This window comes from Poecilia reticulata, linkage group LG7 (genome assembly GCF_000633615.1).
Source record: "Poecilia reticulata strain Guanapo linkage group LG7, Guppy_female_1.0+MT, whole genome shotgun sequence".
NCBI lineage: Eukaryota > Metazoa > Chordata > Actinopteri > Cyprinodontiformes > Poeciliidae > Poecilia > Poecilia reticulata.
The window spans coordinates 12,092,595-12,108,517 of record NC_024337.1 but is presented as its reverse complement, the minus strand read 5'-3'; the positions used below and the strand labels follow the sequence as shown (position 1 = coordinate 12,108,517).

Sequence of the window (15,923 nt, the reverse complement as noted above, 5' to 3'; positions counted from 1 at the left end):
TATATATATTATGTGATCACATCCAGAGTTTGATCACATTTCAACTTCAGTTTTACGAATGCAAATCAAAACCTTTCCACTGCAATGTGAGCATGAACGCCATAGATCTGACTAGTTGCCAATCTGTGATACCTAGAACACAATTTTGCTTTCAGACAAAGAGCGGTTTTCTCTGCCTGATTAACGGTTTCTTCTCCTTTCCTATCTTCTCTTAGCTCACGGAGGCGCTGCATTGATTTTTCTTTAACACAATGTCTAATGAAACAAGGTGTCCAGCGCATTCCCCTGGTGTTCCCACCGCTATGACAAAAGAACGTGAGCACAGCAGCAACCCATTGATAAGTCCTTTTGGGCCATTTGATCCCCTTCCTCCACGTCTTGCTGGTGGGTCTGTATCAACGGTTGCCTTGTGCTCTAACGACCCTCCGGGCCTTGCATACTGCTAATGAGCTGATGGATCGGCACATCGATCTGAATGCTGCAGTCTAGAAACACCCAATTACCTTAAACAAACAGAGCAGAGACCAGCCAGAGGAGGAAAGTACAACAGAGCTCAAGAAAGAAACGCAGATAACGGGGAAGGGAGTGATGAGCGGACCCTGTTATGCAATGCAAATTATATTGTGTCACACTGTGATTCTGTTCTTCACAGTTTGTCAGCATGAATATCAAGTAGGATGAAATTAAATAAGACTTTTAAATCTTCCTCCGCTTGTAGAACAGACAAACTCAACCAACAGCGGCAAAGAAAGTAACCTGGTACCTGTGGCTCTCACGCAGGGCTTCGTTCCCCTTCCTCCATGAAATCACGCCGCGAGGAGACATCCTGGGCTTGCATTCGATCAGGACATCGCCGCCCTGTCGGGCCAACGTTTGTGTCTTCAACAGGTTTTGGGAGAAGTCGGGAGCAATAGCTGCAGGCGGGGGATACAAGGGGAGGAAGGTTAAATTTATTGATTGAGGCAAAAGAGAAAGAAAAGAAAATGGAAACGGAGCGACTGAGGAAGAGCACTGAGGAGTTTCCGAAGACGTGAAGGTCACTCTATCCATTAGGCGGGTCAGCAGCACTCGCATCCTGCTCTCTCTGAACGCTCATGCTCTTGTTTGCACACACCCAGAGACGCACTCATAAATGAAGCATGGTACATAACTTTCAAGGGTACATTTCCTTTGATTTTAGTTGCGTGAATCTTTTTTAGAAGGACATTATGCATTGAGAGTTGAGCTTTGGGGGCTGTAAAAGCTAAAATGAGAGAATGTTAAACAAGGCTGAGGCTTTGTTGCTGCTTCTTTAGGCCCCTAATTACTAATGCACCACCGTCTGAAGCTGTTTTAGACGTGCAACGACTCAGCAAAAAGCTCTTTAAAGAGAACACAGTGTGGCATCAGCGACACGGTACACATGCTGCATCAAATTTTATTATTTGACACTGCATGGGAAATGCAAACATGGCGGGCTTTTTTTTTTTTTTAAACTCGTTTAAAGTCTGAAAGAAGACTTAAGTTAGCTATATAATTACGGGAGAGGGATTTTCAAGGTTTTAAACTAATTATGTTTTCAATTACTAAAGTGAAATGACTTAGTTGATTGACTAGAGATAAAGCATGTTATGTTTGTAATTACTTGAATAGAAATAATTCCTATAAACAAGAAGGTTGACTTGCCAGTCAGTTCTGTTTTCACGCTAACATAAAGCAGCACAGGACGAAAAATGGGATTTTCGACAGCTATTGACACCTTGTTCTGCCGTGCGCATGGAGATTGAGGGCTTTCGGTAAGAGGTTTTTGTCAGTCGAGCACTGCCAAAAATGGTCAAAAAGGCTGAGTGTCCGTGTCCCCTATCATCCCCCTCCCCTTGTGCCTAACAAAGGTTTTCGTATTTAAATCAAGTTGCTGAGTGCCATGCAAATGCAAATCAACTGTTGAGCACCACCTTTTGACTCTTATTCATTTTGTAGCTAATCCTTTTTAATTTCTGTTCACCATAAAGAAGAATGTTTGGAGAAAGAATATTAAAACAATCTATCTTATCCATTAAAATATATWTTACATGTGTGTTAGGAGCACTGAAAAACTTAGTTTTGGTTGAATTGATGATATAAAATCAGAATATGCATAATTACATACAATAGACTTTTGTGAAGCGTGATCTTACTTTGACATTCCTCCTATTTGAAGATTTATCTTGTGATGGGAGGAATTGCACAACTTAATCAAAAATAATAATAAAAAACATGTTCCAGAGTGGTTCATTGTACATAAAGTATTTTTGTGAATAATATTCAAACTAATGTCAATGTTCACTGATTGCTTTAAAGACCCAGAGTCATGCTATATTGGAGTGGTAGTGGTCATTCCACATCACAATACAGAACTTAAGAAACTACAGATTTTTGCTTAACTCTCAAGTTTAAATTGAAGAACAAAATGGTTGAAAGTTTGTGATACCTTCTGATAGAGTATAAACATTTGTATTCTTTTTTTTAAAGTTTTGTTAGTTAAGCACTAAATATAACTCACGGATTATGAATCATATTCTGTATAAACTAAAAAGGAGACAGCTCAAAGTAGAATTGAGTAAATAAACATATATACATCTAAAAACATTTTAGCAATTAATTATAATAAAAATAAAATATACTGTCACGTAACTTTAGAAAAAATAACTTTTAGAATGTATTTTTTTCTGTCAACTTTCATTTAACACTCCAGTCCAGTTGGTGGCAGTAATGCGCTTTCATAGTCGGTCAAGCAGCCGCCGTTAAAGTCCAGAGGAAGATTTGCACTGGTGGTAACGAGTGTTAACTGCCTACACCCAACATAAAGGAAAATACCCGTGCGTTGTGTGAAATGGTGGAAAAGTCCTATTTCATGGAGTTACCTTTTCAGTACCGTTTTGATATTAAGCAATGTTCCGGCGGAAAACAACAGATGACACCGCGGCGGTCCAACAAGACCGAACTCACGGTAAGAAAGCTTTATAAATAGCACGTGGAGCGAGGCGAGTTGCTTTGTTTGTTTCTTACAGAAAGCGGTCTGTTGTTTTCTTAATGCCGAAACAAGTGTAGGGTGAGATTTTGTATTGTAATCTCTATTACATGTGATGTTCTGAACTCTTAAAAATACTCACATCTTCTTTTGATTTTTTTTCAGACCTGAAAAATGGCCAAGCCGTACCAACCAGACCTCAGACCACGGTGCCGAGGAGTCCACCAGGACGAACAGAAATTCAGTAAGTTATGGTTTCACATTTAGTGAATAGTGAAAACTCGCATATTTGTAAGGAAATCTGATCTTCCCGTTATTTTATTTATTTTGTTATAACGCAGTACAGCAAGGCAGAGTGTGGAAAGCAGTAAAGATCTACAAAATGGCGTACGGAGGACGGATATGAGGACAAAGTCATGAAGCCGGTATGTATAATCACTGCGTTGATTCCCGACTGTATAATGGTTGGTTGAGAATAATTTTAACTTATTTACTTATGTATTTTTGAGAAAGCGATATATTTGCTACAATATTTTTTTTAATTTTACATTTATTTCCACAGACTCCACGGAATGGGAGTCACATTTGTGTCAATCACTCTTCAGGAACGTTCTGATGTCCGTGATGAGGACAGAGATGCAACTGTGTGAGTGTCTACTATTTTAGAATGTTGATATTTTATACTTCAATATTGTTTATGTACATACTGTAATTATGTTATGAATTGACAATGCACAAAAATGTTTTCCAGCTGCATCCAGGACCTACTGCCAGTCATCCAGATGTAGCTAAAGAAAGAAGCAGGTTAGATTTATTACTAATCTAGAGATGTCACAATTCCTTGAATGATTAAAGTACTGTGATTTATTAAAATCCATCAAAGCAAATTATCTGCCTCAGAGTTTGTTGAGCTATGTTTAACTATTTCATCCATCCATCCATTTTCTTGCACCCTTGTCCCTCAGTGGGGTCGGGAGGGGTGCTGGTGCCCATCTCCAGCTAACATTCCAGGCGAGAGGCGGGGTCACCCTGGACAGGTCGCCAGTCTGTCACAGGGCAACACAGAGACACACAGGACACACAACCATGCACACACACACTCACACCTAGGGGAAATTTAGACAGACCAATTAACCTAACAGTCATGTTTTTGAACTGTGGGAGGAAACCGGAGTACCCGGAGAAAACCCACGCATGCACAGGGAGAACATGCAAACTCTATGCAGAAAGACCGGGGCCGGGAATCGAACCGAGAACCTTCTTGCTGCAAGATGGTTCTGGGTTTTTTACTATTTATTACCAACTATTTATTACTAACCAACTGCTTTTAATTCATTTTTCTTCCAATTGTTTCCAAGTGTTTTCTCTTTTTCATTAAAGTTTTTATTTTTTGTAAGAGTGTATTAGTGTTTTTTTGTTTGTTTTAATGTCTTATGAGCGCATACTAAGCTGGAAGTTGCCAAACAATTTCACTGTAGTTTCATAATGACTAAAAGATGCCTGTAGCTCATAATGATTGTCTGTTCTGTATTAACAGCTGATGGAGGAAGGCAGAGAGTACTGGCAGGAGAGGAGGTGGCATTCTGGGAGGATGGCAGCTATGAACGGGTATCAGGATGGACCCCAAGTTCCTCCAACCAGGAGCTCAGTGACATCAGGACTACATTACAGGAAGAGACGTCAGGTCTACGCTATAGGAAAGATGTTGGGCCTGTCCTGAACACAACATAATGTTCATGTTTGGACAAAAAAACACTGCCAGATGGTCCAGAAATGGACAAGCATTTATGTCTTATTTTGTGTGCAAACAGTAAAAAAAATAAAATGAAATAAATAAAAAACTTTTTTGTCTCTTTTATGTTCCTCATATATGAACAGGTTGCATATAAGCAATATCAAATGAACATATTTTAATACAGCATTTATTTTTTATATAGATTTTTTAAAATACAGCATTAAAAATTTTAATGATTGGGGTGGGGTTTATTTATAAAGACATAAGTGCTATCCAATGGGCACACATCAACCAACCAATCACATCAATGATGAACTCTGATGTCATTGTTTTTCATCCAATGACGTCCGCTCCCCCGCACCACCACTCCAGCCCTCCAAGGATTCCGCAATTGACAGATTTTAGATGTTAGAAACATCCTGAACTCACACCTCCCATGTTCCAAGGGAAGTTGAGGATCTGAATTTAAACAAGCCATGTTTGGAGCTTTTAGTGTAGATTAGGCTTCTGGGAAATATGGCCTAGAAGTCACTCTTGACCTGCACTGATGGCACCGGAGGGCCTTTTTTTGCTGGATATTACTGACGGTTACAGCCTACAAGCTAGTTTTGAGAAAAACCAAACACTGGACGGTAGCCGGCCAGACAAATATGATTAGACATACTATGAGTGTTGAAGTGTCTTTAATTTTACAGATTTAAGGGGCCATGTGAGCCTCCAGCTGTAGTTCCTTCAAGCTTAGCAGTTGGACGTCTACGTCCTGTTGAGAACAGCTGTCATAAGGACAACTCTGTAATCATTCATTTGGTGGCAATATAATATATATGGGCAGAATCCTCATCCTCGCCAATGATCTTTAATGGCTTTTTTATGTGTTAACAACTGTCTGAAGTACTCCATTGTTAACCCCAACATGTAGATATTCACTCTAGCTCAGGAGTCGGGTTTGCTAGCCAAGGTTATACACAGCGTGGTGTGGCACATGTCAAGCAGATGACTAGTCTACGCAAGATTCTCAAACGAGTTCTGGTTAGGTCTAAAAGGGTCTAATCCCTTTACTCCTCAGCAGTATGAAAAAGGGGGGCTTCTAATTTGATCTTTCACAGTGCCCCCAAAAAGCTAGAAACACCCATGGAAAGAATAATTTAGAAATAGATAGCCTTTATTATCCCTTAAGAGTGGAAATTAAGATGTAACAGCAGCATCAAGATATGCAGCACGACACATCTGAAAATAGACTTAAAATGAGAAAACTCAGAATTAGTGGAGAGCTGCTGAAACAAGCTGCCTTCTCTCTGAGAGCCCGAAGTAGAGGATTTATATGTATTTGTTAAAACTGTAAAGTTGATGCAGTTTTTTTTAAAGTTACGACTGTCTGTGAACTCTATGTATAAAATAAAAATACAAAATTAGAAGTGCCGTGTGAGCTTAGACATAAACGTAAGCCAAGAATATAGCTTTGATTCATAGGGGAAAAATGGTTTAGGTAAAATTATATTGACGACCCAGATGTAGAATGGTTGACATGGACAACAAATGTGTTGCCTCTACGCTCTTACCAATGACTCTGAGCTCAGCATTGGTGAAGATGCGGCCATGCTTGTTCTCTGCCACACACTGGTACATCCCAATGTCAGCCAGATTCAAGTTGTTGATTGTCAGCACCCCGTTATTCACCTGAACTCTGTCCTGCTGAAGAGAGAGATACATAAATTAGTTTTTAAAACAGCTTTATGTATTCACAAATGACAAAGCTGCAATATTCAGAAAAGCTTTAGGAAATAACTCAGGCGTGGAACTTTTACTTTGGTATTTACATCATCTCCTATTAGAGTTTGCTGTTGTTTGGAAGGTAATATAGTGAATTCACAATTGAAAAAAAAATCTTTGCGTTCATCAGTTATTTTGTATAGTCTTTTGATCACCGCTGATATAAAAAAATGTAAAAGCTGGAGGATGGCTCAGCATCGAATGGCTCAGCATTAAAGACCTGTGTTGTTGAATCAGAGGTCTCCTAGCTGAAATGTACTCAGAAGCAGCGTTCAGTTTTTATGTTCCTCTAATCTAATGAAAATAAAAAACTCCAGAAAATTGCAAAACCTATATGTTTGGCATTATCTTTGATTAATAACGACCGGAGCACAGTTTAATTCTAGTCTAGATTATAACTTTTCAATACTTCTCTTTATGTTGACACTGTAATGCAAAGTTTCTTTTTTGTTTGCTTTTTGTCTTGTTTCCATCATATGAAGCAAAGTGATCGGAAATGAGCTACACAAATAAACTTGACCTGACTTCAACCCCAGCGACACACATCATTTTTCTTGTTTTTGCACTCGCAGTCTCACGACACTTAAGGCAATTATTTATCCTGAGAGCAGAGTTTACTTAACAATGCTGAAAACTTAGAGATATTTTAGGACTTTTTAAGGCCTTGCAGAAACCTTTTTTTTTTTTTTTAGAAATAGCGTTTTCACTTTAAGCTTTGAGCCTGTGTATCAGATCTATTGTTTGCATATAAAATAGTTTTGTAGTGTCTGAAAATTTAGTTTTTATTCAGTAGAACTCAGTAGATAGTTTCCTCCTGATCGTTTTTTTTCTTAATTTACTACTTGCGGTACCCTTTTTTGACATATGAATTTTTGAATATTTTCTTACAAGAAATCTAAGCACCAATATAGCACAACAACAATATCACACATTAAAGAACAAAAATAACTGTGCAGTTTGCATTTATCTCTTCTGTGTTCATTCTGACAGATGTGCCGAGTCAACTTTAGTATTTTACAACAATTTTCTCTCCTTTGGGAGTTTGTTAATTAAGACTTTGCATATGAAATCTTAGAAGAATCAGTCACAAGTCTTGAGTGCTGGAGGCTGTTTGTACTAACAAAAAAATAAAATAAAATCAGCTGGTGGTGGAAAACAAAATGCAACAGCACAAGACATTGTTTGTTTAACCAATCAGTCAATCAATCATATCTTTATCTCAGACACAGACGGAGGGAGGTCCATACTAAAAAGACAACATAAGAAAATGATGAAATAAAATGAAATTAGACAATATAAGAATAAGATCAACAGGAATAAATGCACCCTTCTTCAAAGACAGCCATACACTTACTAATAGCAAAGGCTGAACAAAGTTCTTCTCTTCCCTGTGCTCTTCTGACCTTCAGAAGCTTTGGAACCTGCTTCCTTTTTATAGTTATGTCAATTTAAGTGTGGCAGCACTCATTGTTCCTGCCCTTGATCCTTCTATAGAGTGTACCTGGACTTTTTAATGCCACTGACAAAGTGGTCCAGAGGGTCCTGTCGCCAGTCTGTCTGTCGTCGGGAATCATTACAGCACTGCTACTTGAAAAGGCAAGGACTATCCCTGAACATCAGTCAGTGACACTGCTGAGGATCTTCAAATGCATTTCCCTCCGCGGCCGGCTCAAGCATGCATCAGGCAGACAACTTGGCTACACATGGCTGAGCTAGCACCGCGGCTTCAGCCAGAGGGGACCCCGGGTGGTAAAGGATGCAGCAGTTCTCGAGTGGAACAGAACAAGTCCACCCTTTTCAGGAGATAACTGGCAGTAACTGTTTACTGAAGGGAGAAAGAAGAGTGATAGGGAGAAGGGAAAGAAAGATGGGGGGGGGGGGAGGTGGCTTCAGACGAATCTAAAGTAAGTTGAATAGTTTGAGAAGCGAATTCATTCTAGACATTCAAAAAGTGAAAATTGTATATGTTATACTGATAAAGGCTGTCTGCCTCTACACAGATATAAAAGTAAGGGTTTACAATGATGTCACTCTGCTCTTTGCAGCCATTACAGATGTTCTGTAAAAGCTGTGCACTTCTTTTTTTTTAACAATATTACATTTATGAGGTCTAACACAGTTATTTGACCAATAAATGTTTTATCGGGGTCAAGCACTAAAGGTTAAGGTCATGACTAAAATAATTTGGTACGCTGAAGCATTAAACTAGTTTGAAATAAATGATCGTTTCCTACAAATAAAACCCACACCCATTAATACCATCTGCATAAAACGTTAGACTTGGCACTATCTTAGCAACTGCTGAACCCAGACTCAACCAATAGATCATGAGGCAAGAGAGACAAGAATGATCCGTCTCCAACGTTTTATCCCATTGCGTCCAAGGCTGTACTCGATGACATAAGGTTTGGATGCAGCTGCTCAGCCTGGAAAACTCTCTCAGCTGACTGTTCATCAGCCCAAATTAAAGATTGCATGAGGTTTGGATGTCTTCTGACCCTGCAGACAGATGATTACTCCTAAGCTCCCACTGAGATTCTGCCATTCCCAAATGATTAAGCTTTGTTAAAATGCCAATAATCATTTACTGGGGAATATTTAGCGATGAGGAAAATCCACAACCTGTTGGTGGACAGATTCCGTTCTGCATTTATCGCACAGTATTCCAACGAAACTCCCTGAGCTCCTTATAGCGACCTGTTATTTTCATAGAAGTGTTAGATGTTATTCACCTGTGTCCATGGAAGCTATTGATCGGACCAACCGAGTTATGTGATACAGTGTCAAGGCTAGAAATATATTGCTGACGTTTTACTTTTTAAATTGATTTGTAAAAACCAATTTTTTCTCAATCATATTAACATTCATTGAGCTGCACTTTTACTCCGTCTAAGCAGATGAGAAATTATGCGTTTTAGCACACAGCAGCCCAACAGGGAGAACGAGACAAACGGTATCTGTGAATGTTTGTGGTTTGATGGCACACTGAACCATTCTAAACGCTTCACCTGGATAAAAAAAAAGAAAAAAAAAAGTCAGTGCTGGCACCATTGACAGTAAATCAGATCGGAGCCATTTGTCTTCTTTATCAACTCTAATTATGCACGGCGGCACATTGAGACCAAAACAACGTCAAGCTGTGCTGTGAGAGAGCAAATCGGAGACACTAACCTATTGCTTTGACTATGTAATGGTGTTTTTGCAGCGGCTGAACCAATTGAGCCCAACGACAACAGTTACACAGCAGAGGGAAACCAGAGGAGCTCGGAGGGCGGCAGAAAGGAAATCGCACACTCTTATGTACATTACTAAAAAGGAGGTAAGCTGGTGGCATATTGGAAAAATACAAGCTTGAGTGGGTCCTTGTTTTCCAGGGTGACATTTTGAAGTGACAGACCTCTTCTGTGCCATTTAATTCCCACGGAAGGAGGAGAAAAGGAGGTGGAGAGGAAGAGAGAAGACAACTTAGAAAGAGAAAAAAGAAAGAGAAAGGGAGCAACGGAGATGGCGAGATAACAGCAGGCGGGGGGAAGAAGAGGACTGATCCATTCTAATGAGGAATAACAAATGGCCCCCTTGGCCTCCCCCTCTTCGTCCTCCTCTCTCTACAATGCTGACCTTTGGGTTTGGAAATTGATTTACCGTTGCTGCAGTTGAGAGTGGCATTTTGAAAATGGTAACACCACACCTCATTAATAAAGCCGCATGCACAGAGAATATCTTACCTCGGCCACCTGCCAAAGGAATCTTATTTTTTTATTTTTTTTACAAAGTTATTTACAAATCAATATCAGATATGTGCAGGTGGGGCGATAAGTGTTTCAAGATGAGCCTAATGGGGGAAATCCATTTTGTAAATGGCAATGTAAATGTACTCATTCGTAGAAATCGTCCGCCTAGGGTGAAAATTAAAAACGGTTTCAACACGTGTGTACCGACGGTGAGGCGGCCAATTGAGGCGTCTAAGATTTTTGGATAATATCGACCCTTTAAACACACATCCAACAAAACAACGCTCCGGTTTCCATTTCATGGCCCAATTTAAACGCTGACAAAAATCAGTGCACATAACCGAGCCGTGCTTTTTAGTCATAAAGCATAAAACAGCAATACAACAATAATACAACACAGGGCAAATTGGTGAAATCTAAAATGCTTTTTAGATGATGAGGTATTTTTTCCTGCCTCCCCCAGAGAGGGGACTTAATGATAAAATTGAGATTAGCAGATAAGCGACCGAGGACTAAATTGTCAAACAAAATCCCTGGTTGATTACAGACAGAAAATGGCACCACTTTGGCATTTTTGCAAAACACATTCAAACACCCTCCCCAGCTAATGCACACACAGAGACACACTCATTTCTGATGCCAAATTTAGTCAGAAGCAAACACAAGCATTTCAAAGTGGCATGTTTTTGCCAAGTGCATGCCTATGAGATGGAAGCGCAACTTGAATCCAACGAATGCTGAATCCTTTGAGCAAAATGCTCCTAAATTTAGAGCAATCTTATCGCCTTTCATCTTACTTGTTGACATGTCTTTATCTCCATTTACTGAACTGTTTGAGGCTCTGTGGAGAGCAGCAATGTTCTTTAAACAACTTCAGCAACACTTCAAACAGGGCTGCAGAAACCATTCATTAACTTACCAAAACAGATTTGATCTCTACAGTCGTAGAGCACAAATTAATTCATTATTTTCAGTAATCTCGCTTATTTCACATCTTAATTGGTTAAGTTGAGTCATTGAAAAGTGAGTTTGATTTCATCCTCCTCTGCCACATGCAAGTGTGCAACTAGGCTAGTCACTACCTAACAGTTTTCTACCAGCCTGCATATTGGTGTGTATTAGTGAGTGTAATCGGGTAAATTTGGGTCTAGTGCAAAAAGCTTTGAGATTGCTTTGACTAGAACAATAAATACACAAATGTCACAGTGTATAAAAAATATCAGACCTCATGTAAGTAGCAGATAGGTTGCAGAATAGCAATATGTATGAGATCAGTCTTACTGCATCAGTATAAGTGCTGGCAGAAATGGAACAGATGGGAATCACTTTGAATCACGGCAAGTAGAGTCCGTCTCTCGTGGTACACTGCAATTACATTAAATTAGGCTTTAATAAATCAAGATGAGCAACAAGTTTTCAAAGTTGTTTTAACTACACTCAATATTAACCTGGCTTATTTGTGTTTATAAACACAGAAAACTGACAAATGCTTTACTGCATTTATCCCCATTCAAACAAACCAGATCCATTCACGTGGCACACATGCAGAACAAACGCCTGCTAGAGTTACAATAAAGTGATACCAGTGTAGAAATGCAAAAATATTTCTACAATATTTCAGCACAATGTAACGTCGATATTGTTCGATATTAGTCATTTTTAAGATGTTAGTACCGTTACGATGAATAAAACTGGGCTGATACTTCCATCTTGTTGTCGTTCTTTTCTGGAGGGGAAGAGGAGGAAGTTCATCTGGTTTTTGTTTGGTCATGTATCAGTGATAGTGATGCGATTTGGAAGAGCTTAAGTGAAATAGAGAAGTGTGGTGGGGTGGTCGTCTTTTTCAAGTTGTCAAAAGGGTAGTGAAATATATTCATCTGTATGAATTGGTTATCAGCCACAACAGCGATATATATAGAAATTATCAATATTAGCCAAAATCTTCATATCATATAAAATAAGAAATTAACTTCCTTGACACAGAGATTTTGTATTTTTAATGTATAAATGAAAAAAAAAAACATTATTTGGATACAAAACAATAAACGGCATGAATCTGAATTTCACATTTTGCAGCGTGAAACAAAACTCAAGTTTTTTTTGGTGTTAATTTTTCCATCTCTGGCTCTGAATAGAAAATCCAAAGGTGTTCTACCTCCATGTAATCCAGGGGCTCTCCGTTCTTCAGCCAGCGGTACGAGGGTTTTGGCTTAGCGTTGGCTTTGCATTCCCACACTAGAGTGTCGTCGATGGTCTTCTGAACATCCTGAGGCTTCTCCGTCAGCTGTGGTGGAGCTATGAGGACACAAAACCATCAGTGTGAATGAACACTGTAACACTGCAGAAACGTCTGAGAAATACCTGAAAGCAGCAGATTTAACTAATCAATGAGGCAACCAAGAGGGCAATCAATCCATTAAGGAAGCATCCAAGGGCATAAGTCAGGAATCCACTTCCAATTAACCTGATGGTGACCTCCTTTTGGAAAATATATAAATAAATCGGAAAACTGGATAAAGTTATTGCAAACAAAAGTGAATAATCAATGACTAAGAACAGCATGGGTTAGGCCCATATTAATTATATTAATTATTAATCAAAATGTCATTCTTGTGCAGGAAAAAAAATAAATTAGTTGTTTAACTTAACAGTTGAAATAAAAGATTATTTTGATGTTTTTTAATGTAAAATTACAGATTTATTGATAAAATCTTCAGTTTAATGGCAGTGTCCTTATTATCACAAAACTATGTATGAGTTTGTTTAGTTTTAGAAACACTTGCTTGTTGTCCTCATGATTCCTAAATGTGTTCAGCAGCATTACAAACATCTGCTGCTTTGGAGAAGATAAAAACTAAATAATACAAGTAAATGTCCAAACAGTTTACCTGAAAAACAAATTTCAAACAAATTCAAAGAAAACATTTGACAGAAAAGTTTGATGTGATTTCAACACCCTCTGCTGATCGTTCTAAAAGATGAAAATACTGACAAATGCCTGCAAATTACTGCACTACTATAAGAAAATGAGAAAATGTAAAGTGGTGGTTTAAGACAACATTAGTTTAACTCTCAATCTTGGTTGATTACAAGGCAATTTAATCAGTCTGATCAATTTTTATAACACTGTTCAACTTTTAGCAGGATAGTTTGGCACCACTAAAAGAGAAAACAAAACCATGTAGCGGTACAGGCTGGCTAATGTTTGACTGCTACAAACCCGCATCCTTCTATCGATCCTCTGATTGATGTCTGTCCCACAAGGTCCCGTCAGCGTGACGTTAAAATGAGATTACAGATTTTTATCACCTGCCCACAAGTCAGTCTGTGAGGTTGTGAAATGGGACAAGAGTTATATCTCACAAGGACACAGAAGGCTTTCACAAAGTTACAGCAGAGAAGTCATATGAAGGCGTGTTTTTAATGACAACATCTTCGTACTTTTGACGCCTGAAGAATTTAATCGCTTTTTAAAAATATATCTAGCAAATATTATTTACAAATTATCATAAAACAGCTAACGGATTGCAAACCTTTGACACTCATCTTTTGAGTGTGCCTGTGCGAAATTAGAAAAAAATAAAATTATATATATATATATATATATAACTGTATTTTAGAATATTATTTTAATTATTTTAACTGTCTGAACGATTATAGTCTTTTGTTTGAAGAAAAAAAAAACTATTTTATCATGTTGTGCATTTTTGTTTATCATTTTGGTGTTCGTACTATTAAATTGTAAGCTGGCATTTTCACTCAGGACTATCACAGCATAAAAATTCCATACAGGCCCATGCCTACATGGCAAAATATAACATATCAAAATGTAAATTTATTGTAAAATCATGAGAATTTAACATAATTTCCAAGCATTAAAACATAGTCAAGTAATTTATAATAATTAAGATTTACATTACATTTGAGCAAAACTTATAAATGACTAATTTTCAGTGAATCACGTATAAATAACTTCTGAACTCTCAGGGAAGATTGAGACGGAGCTCAGCAGGAAGCTGCAGCAACCATTACATTCTTTCTGTCCTGCTCTTTCTCTGTGAAAATCACCACATGTGCCAAATTAATAAAGAAATAATACAAGTATTATTTTTCTTTCAGTGGATTCCGTTGCAATTCCCTGATTCCATCTGCATTTTATAGATCTGCATAGATCTATTTTCACTCTAAGAATTTTATCCAGTTTTTTTATACTCCAAAAAAAATGTATCATCATATGAAAGGTCCCACTTTACAGAAAAAAACCCTCCAAACTTGCTTGCTTTCCGTAAACAACATCCCCAAAGACCATGTGGTCAGGCCTCATCAATGCATAAACTGCAACATAATGGAGAGAGAAACTATAAAAATCCTTCATCTCGGGACATTAAAAGCTTTTCTCGGAATCTAGGCCATAAGTCCGGTGTTGGTAAGAGAAAAATCGCTTCTCCCTGAGAAGAGGTGTAAATCTAAAAGGGCTGGGTCCCCTGTTAGCTGCTGCAACAATAAAAGGGATTGTCAGAAATGAACTGGTGGAAATGGGTTAATTTACAGCCACAATCTAGTCTTTAATTCAGCTGTAAATGGACCCTCATAAAACCTACAGATTGGAAGAGAACAAATAAAACTTTCTGCAAGCTTCACACCAAAGCTAAATTATTCTTTGTGAGACTTTTTAAACCAAGCAAAGTTAATTTAAGATTAGAACCTAACCTTAAATTAGGTTCTGAATCAAGAGGGAGACGATTTCTTTTAGAAATTCTAAAAATGTACCTGACACTTTAGGAAGAAGAATGACAGGTTTAAAGCAGAAGATCTCCTCTTTTTTTTCTCATATCCAGGGCAGTCGGCAAGAAGTTAGGTAAGCTTTAAATCAAAGTCAGGAAAACCATTCTGCTGCAGAACTCACCATAGAAAGACAGCTTTCCTTTAACCGAGTTTCTTCCTCTGCTGTTTTCTGCCATGCATTCGTACATGCCTGCATCCTCCTGTTGGAAATAAGGGATCTCTAAGACTCCGCTGGCTTTATTCAAGTCCACCTTCCTGCCAAAAGGGGCCCCGTCAACCCTTTTCCAGCTTATGGTTGGCACCGGGCTGAAGAGATGAGAAAGATATTCACACACGAGCAAAAATGAAAAATAGCAGTCTCTAAGATCTTCTCAAAGAACTATATACAGTGGCTGGAAACCAGTTAAAAGGGTGAAGCTAGTAACCTTAGCACATAACACTGTTTACATATTCTTAAGAGTGCTCTGAAAATCAATTAGATCACCTCAATAATTGTTAAAGCAATGAACAAATAATGACGGGTTTGATGCTTTTGGAATGATAAATAAAATAAAATAAAATAAAATAAAATAAAATAAAATAAACATACTTTCCAAGTGCAAAACATTCAAGTTTGACGGTTGAGCTCTTAGCGACAGGGACGACTTCAGGGAACTGCACTTCAATTTTTGGTTCGTATTCACCCATCACACCTGCAGGAACAAAGAATAACACTGTGTCACTTCCCCCGCATGTCTCACAGAAATAATTTCAGCTCGAGGCCTGGAAAAGGTTACAAAGGATGTAAAGGAAAAAAAATAAAATAAAATATATTATATATTACTGGCTGTGTGCTCAGCTGGAGTAAATGTAATCACTCGTGTTGTGGAAATTTACATCTTGTTGGTAATGACCGATGAAGAGCATAGCTGCA

The 15,923-nt window shown here is 38.2% G+C and overlaps 1 protein-coding gene and 1 long non-coding RNA gene across 3 annotated transcripts in view; one reads left to right on the top strand and one right to left on the bottom strand.

Moving 5' to 3' along the window:
- Positions 1–15,923, bottom strand: part of LOC103467239 (contactin-4-like) — an 82,371-nt gene that overhangs the window by 40,353 nt on the left and 26,095 nt on the right. Inside the window, exons 4-8 of the mRNA XM_017305719.1 lie at positions 15,600–15,702; positions 15,132–15,316; positions 12,381–12,520; positions 6,284–6,416; positions 764–914 (exon numbers count right to left, since the gene is read on the bottom strand). Coding sequence (XP_017161208.1) covers positions 764–914; positions 6,284–6,416; positions 12,381–12,520; positions 15,132–15,316; positions 15,600–15,702 — 712 coding nt within the window. The remainder of the gene's footprint in view (positions 1–763; positions 915–6,283; positions 6,417–12,380; positions 12,521–15,131; positions 15,317–15,599; positions 15,703–15,923) is intronic.
- LOC103467238 (uncharacterized) lies at positions 2,664–3,589 on the top strand. Of its 2 annotated transcripts, XR_001776789.1 has the most exons (4): positions 2,664–2,968; positions 3,155–3,233; positions 3,331–3,414; positions 3,552–3,589. It is a non-coding gene; the product is annotated as an uncharacterized LOC103467238 (long non-coding RNA). The 2 variants fall into 2 exon arrangements; XR_534051.1 differs by lacking the exon at positions 3,552–3,589 and having other exon boundaries at positions 3,331–3,521.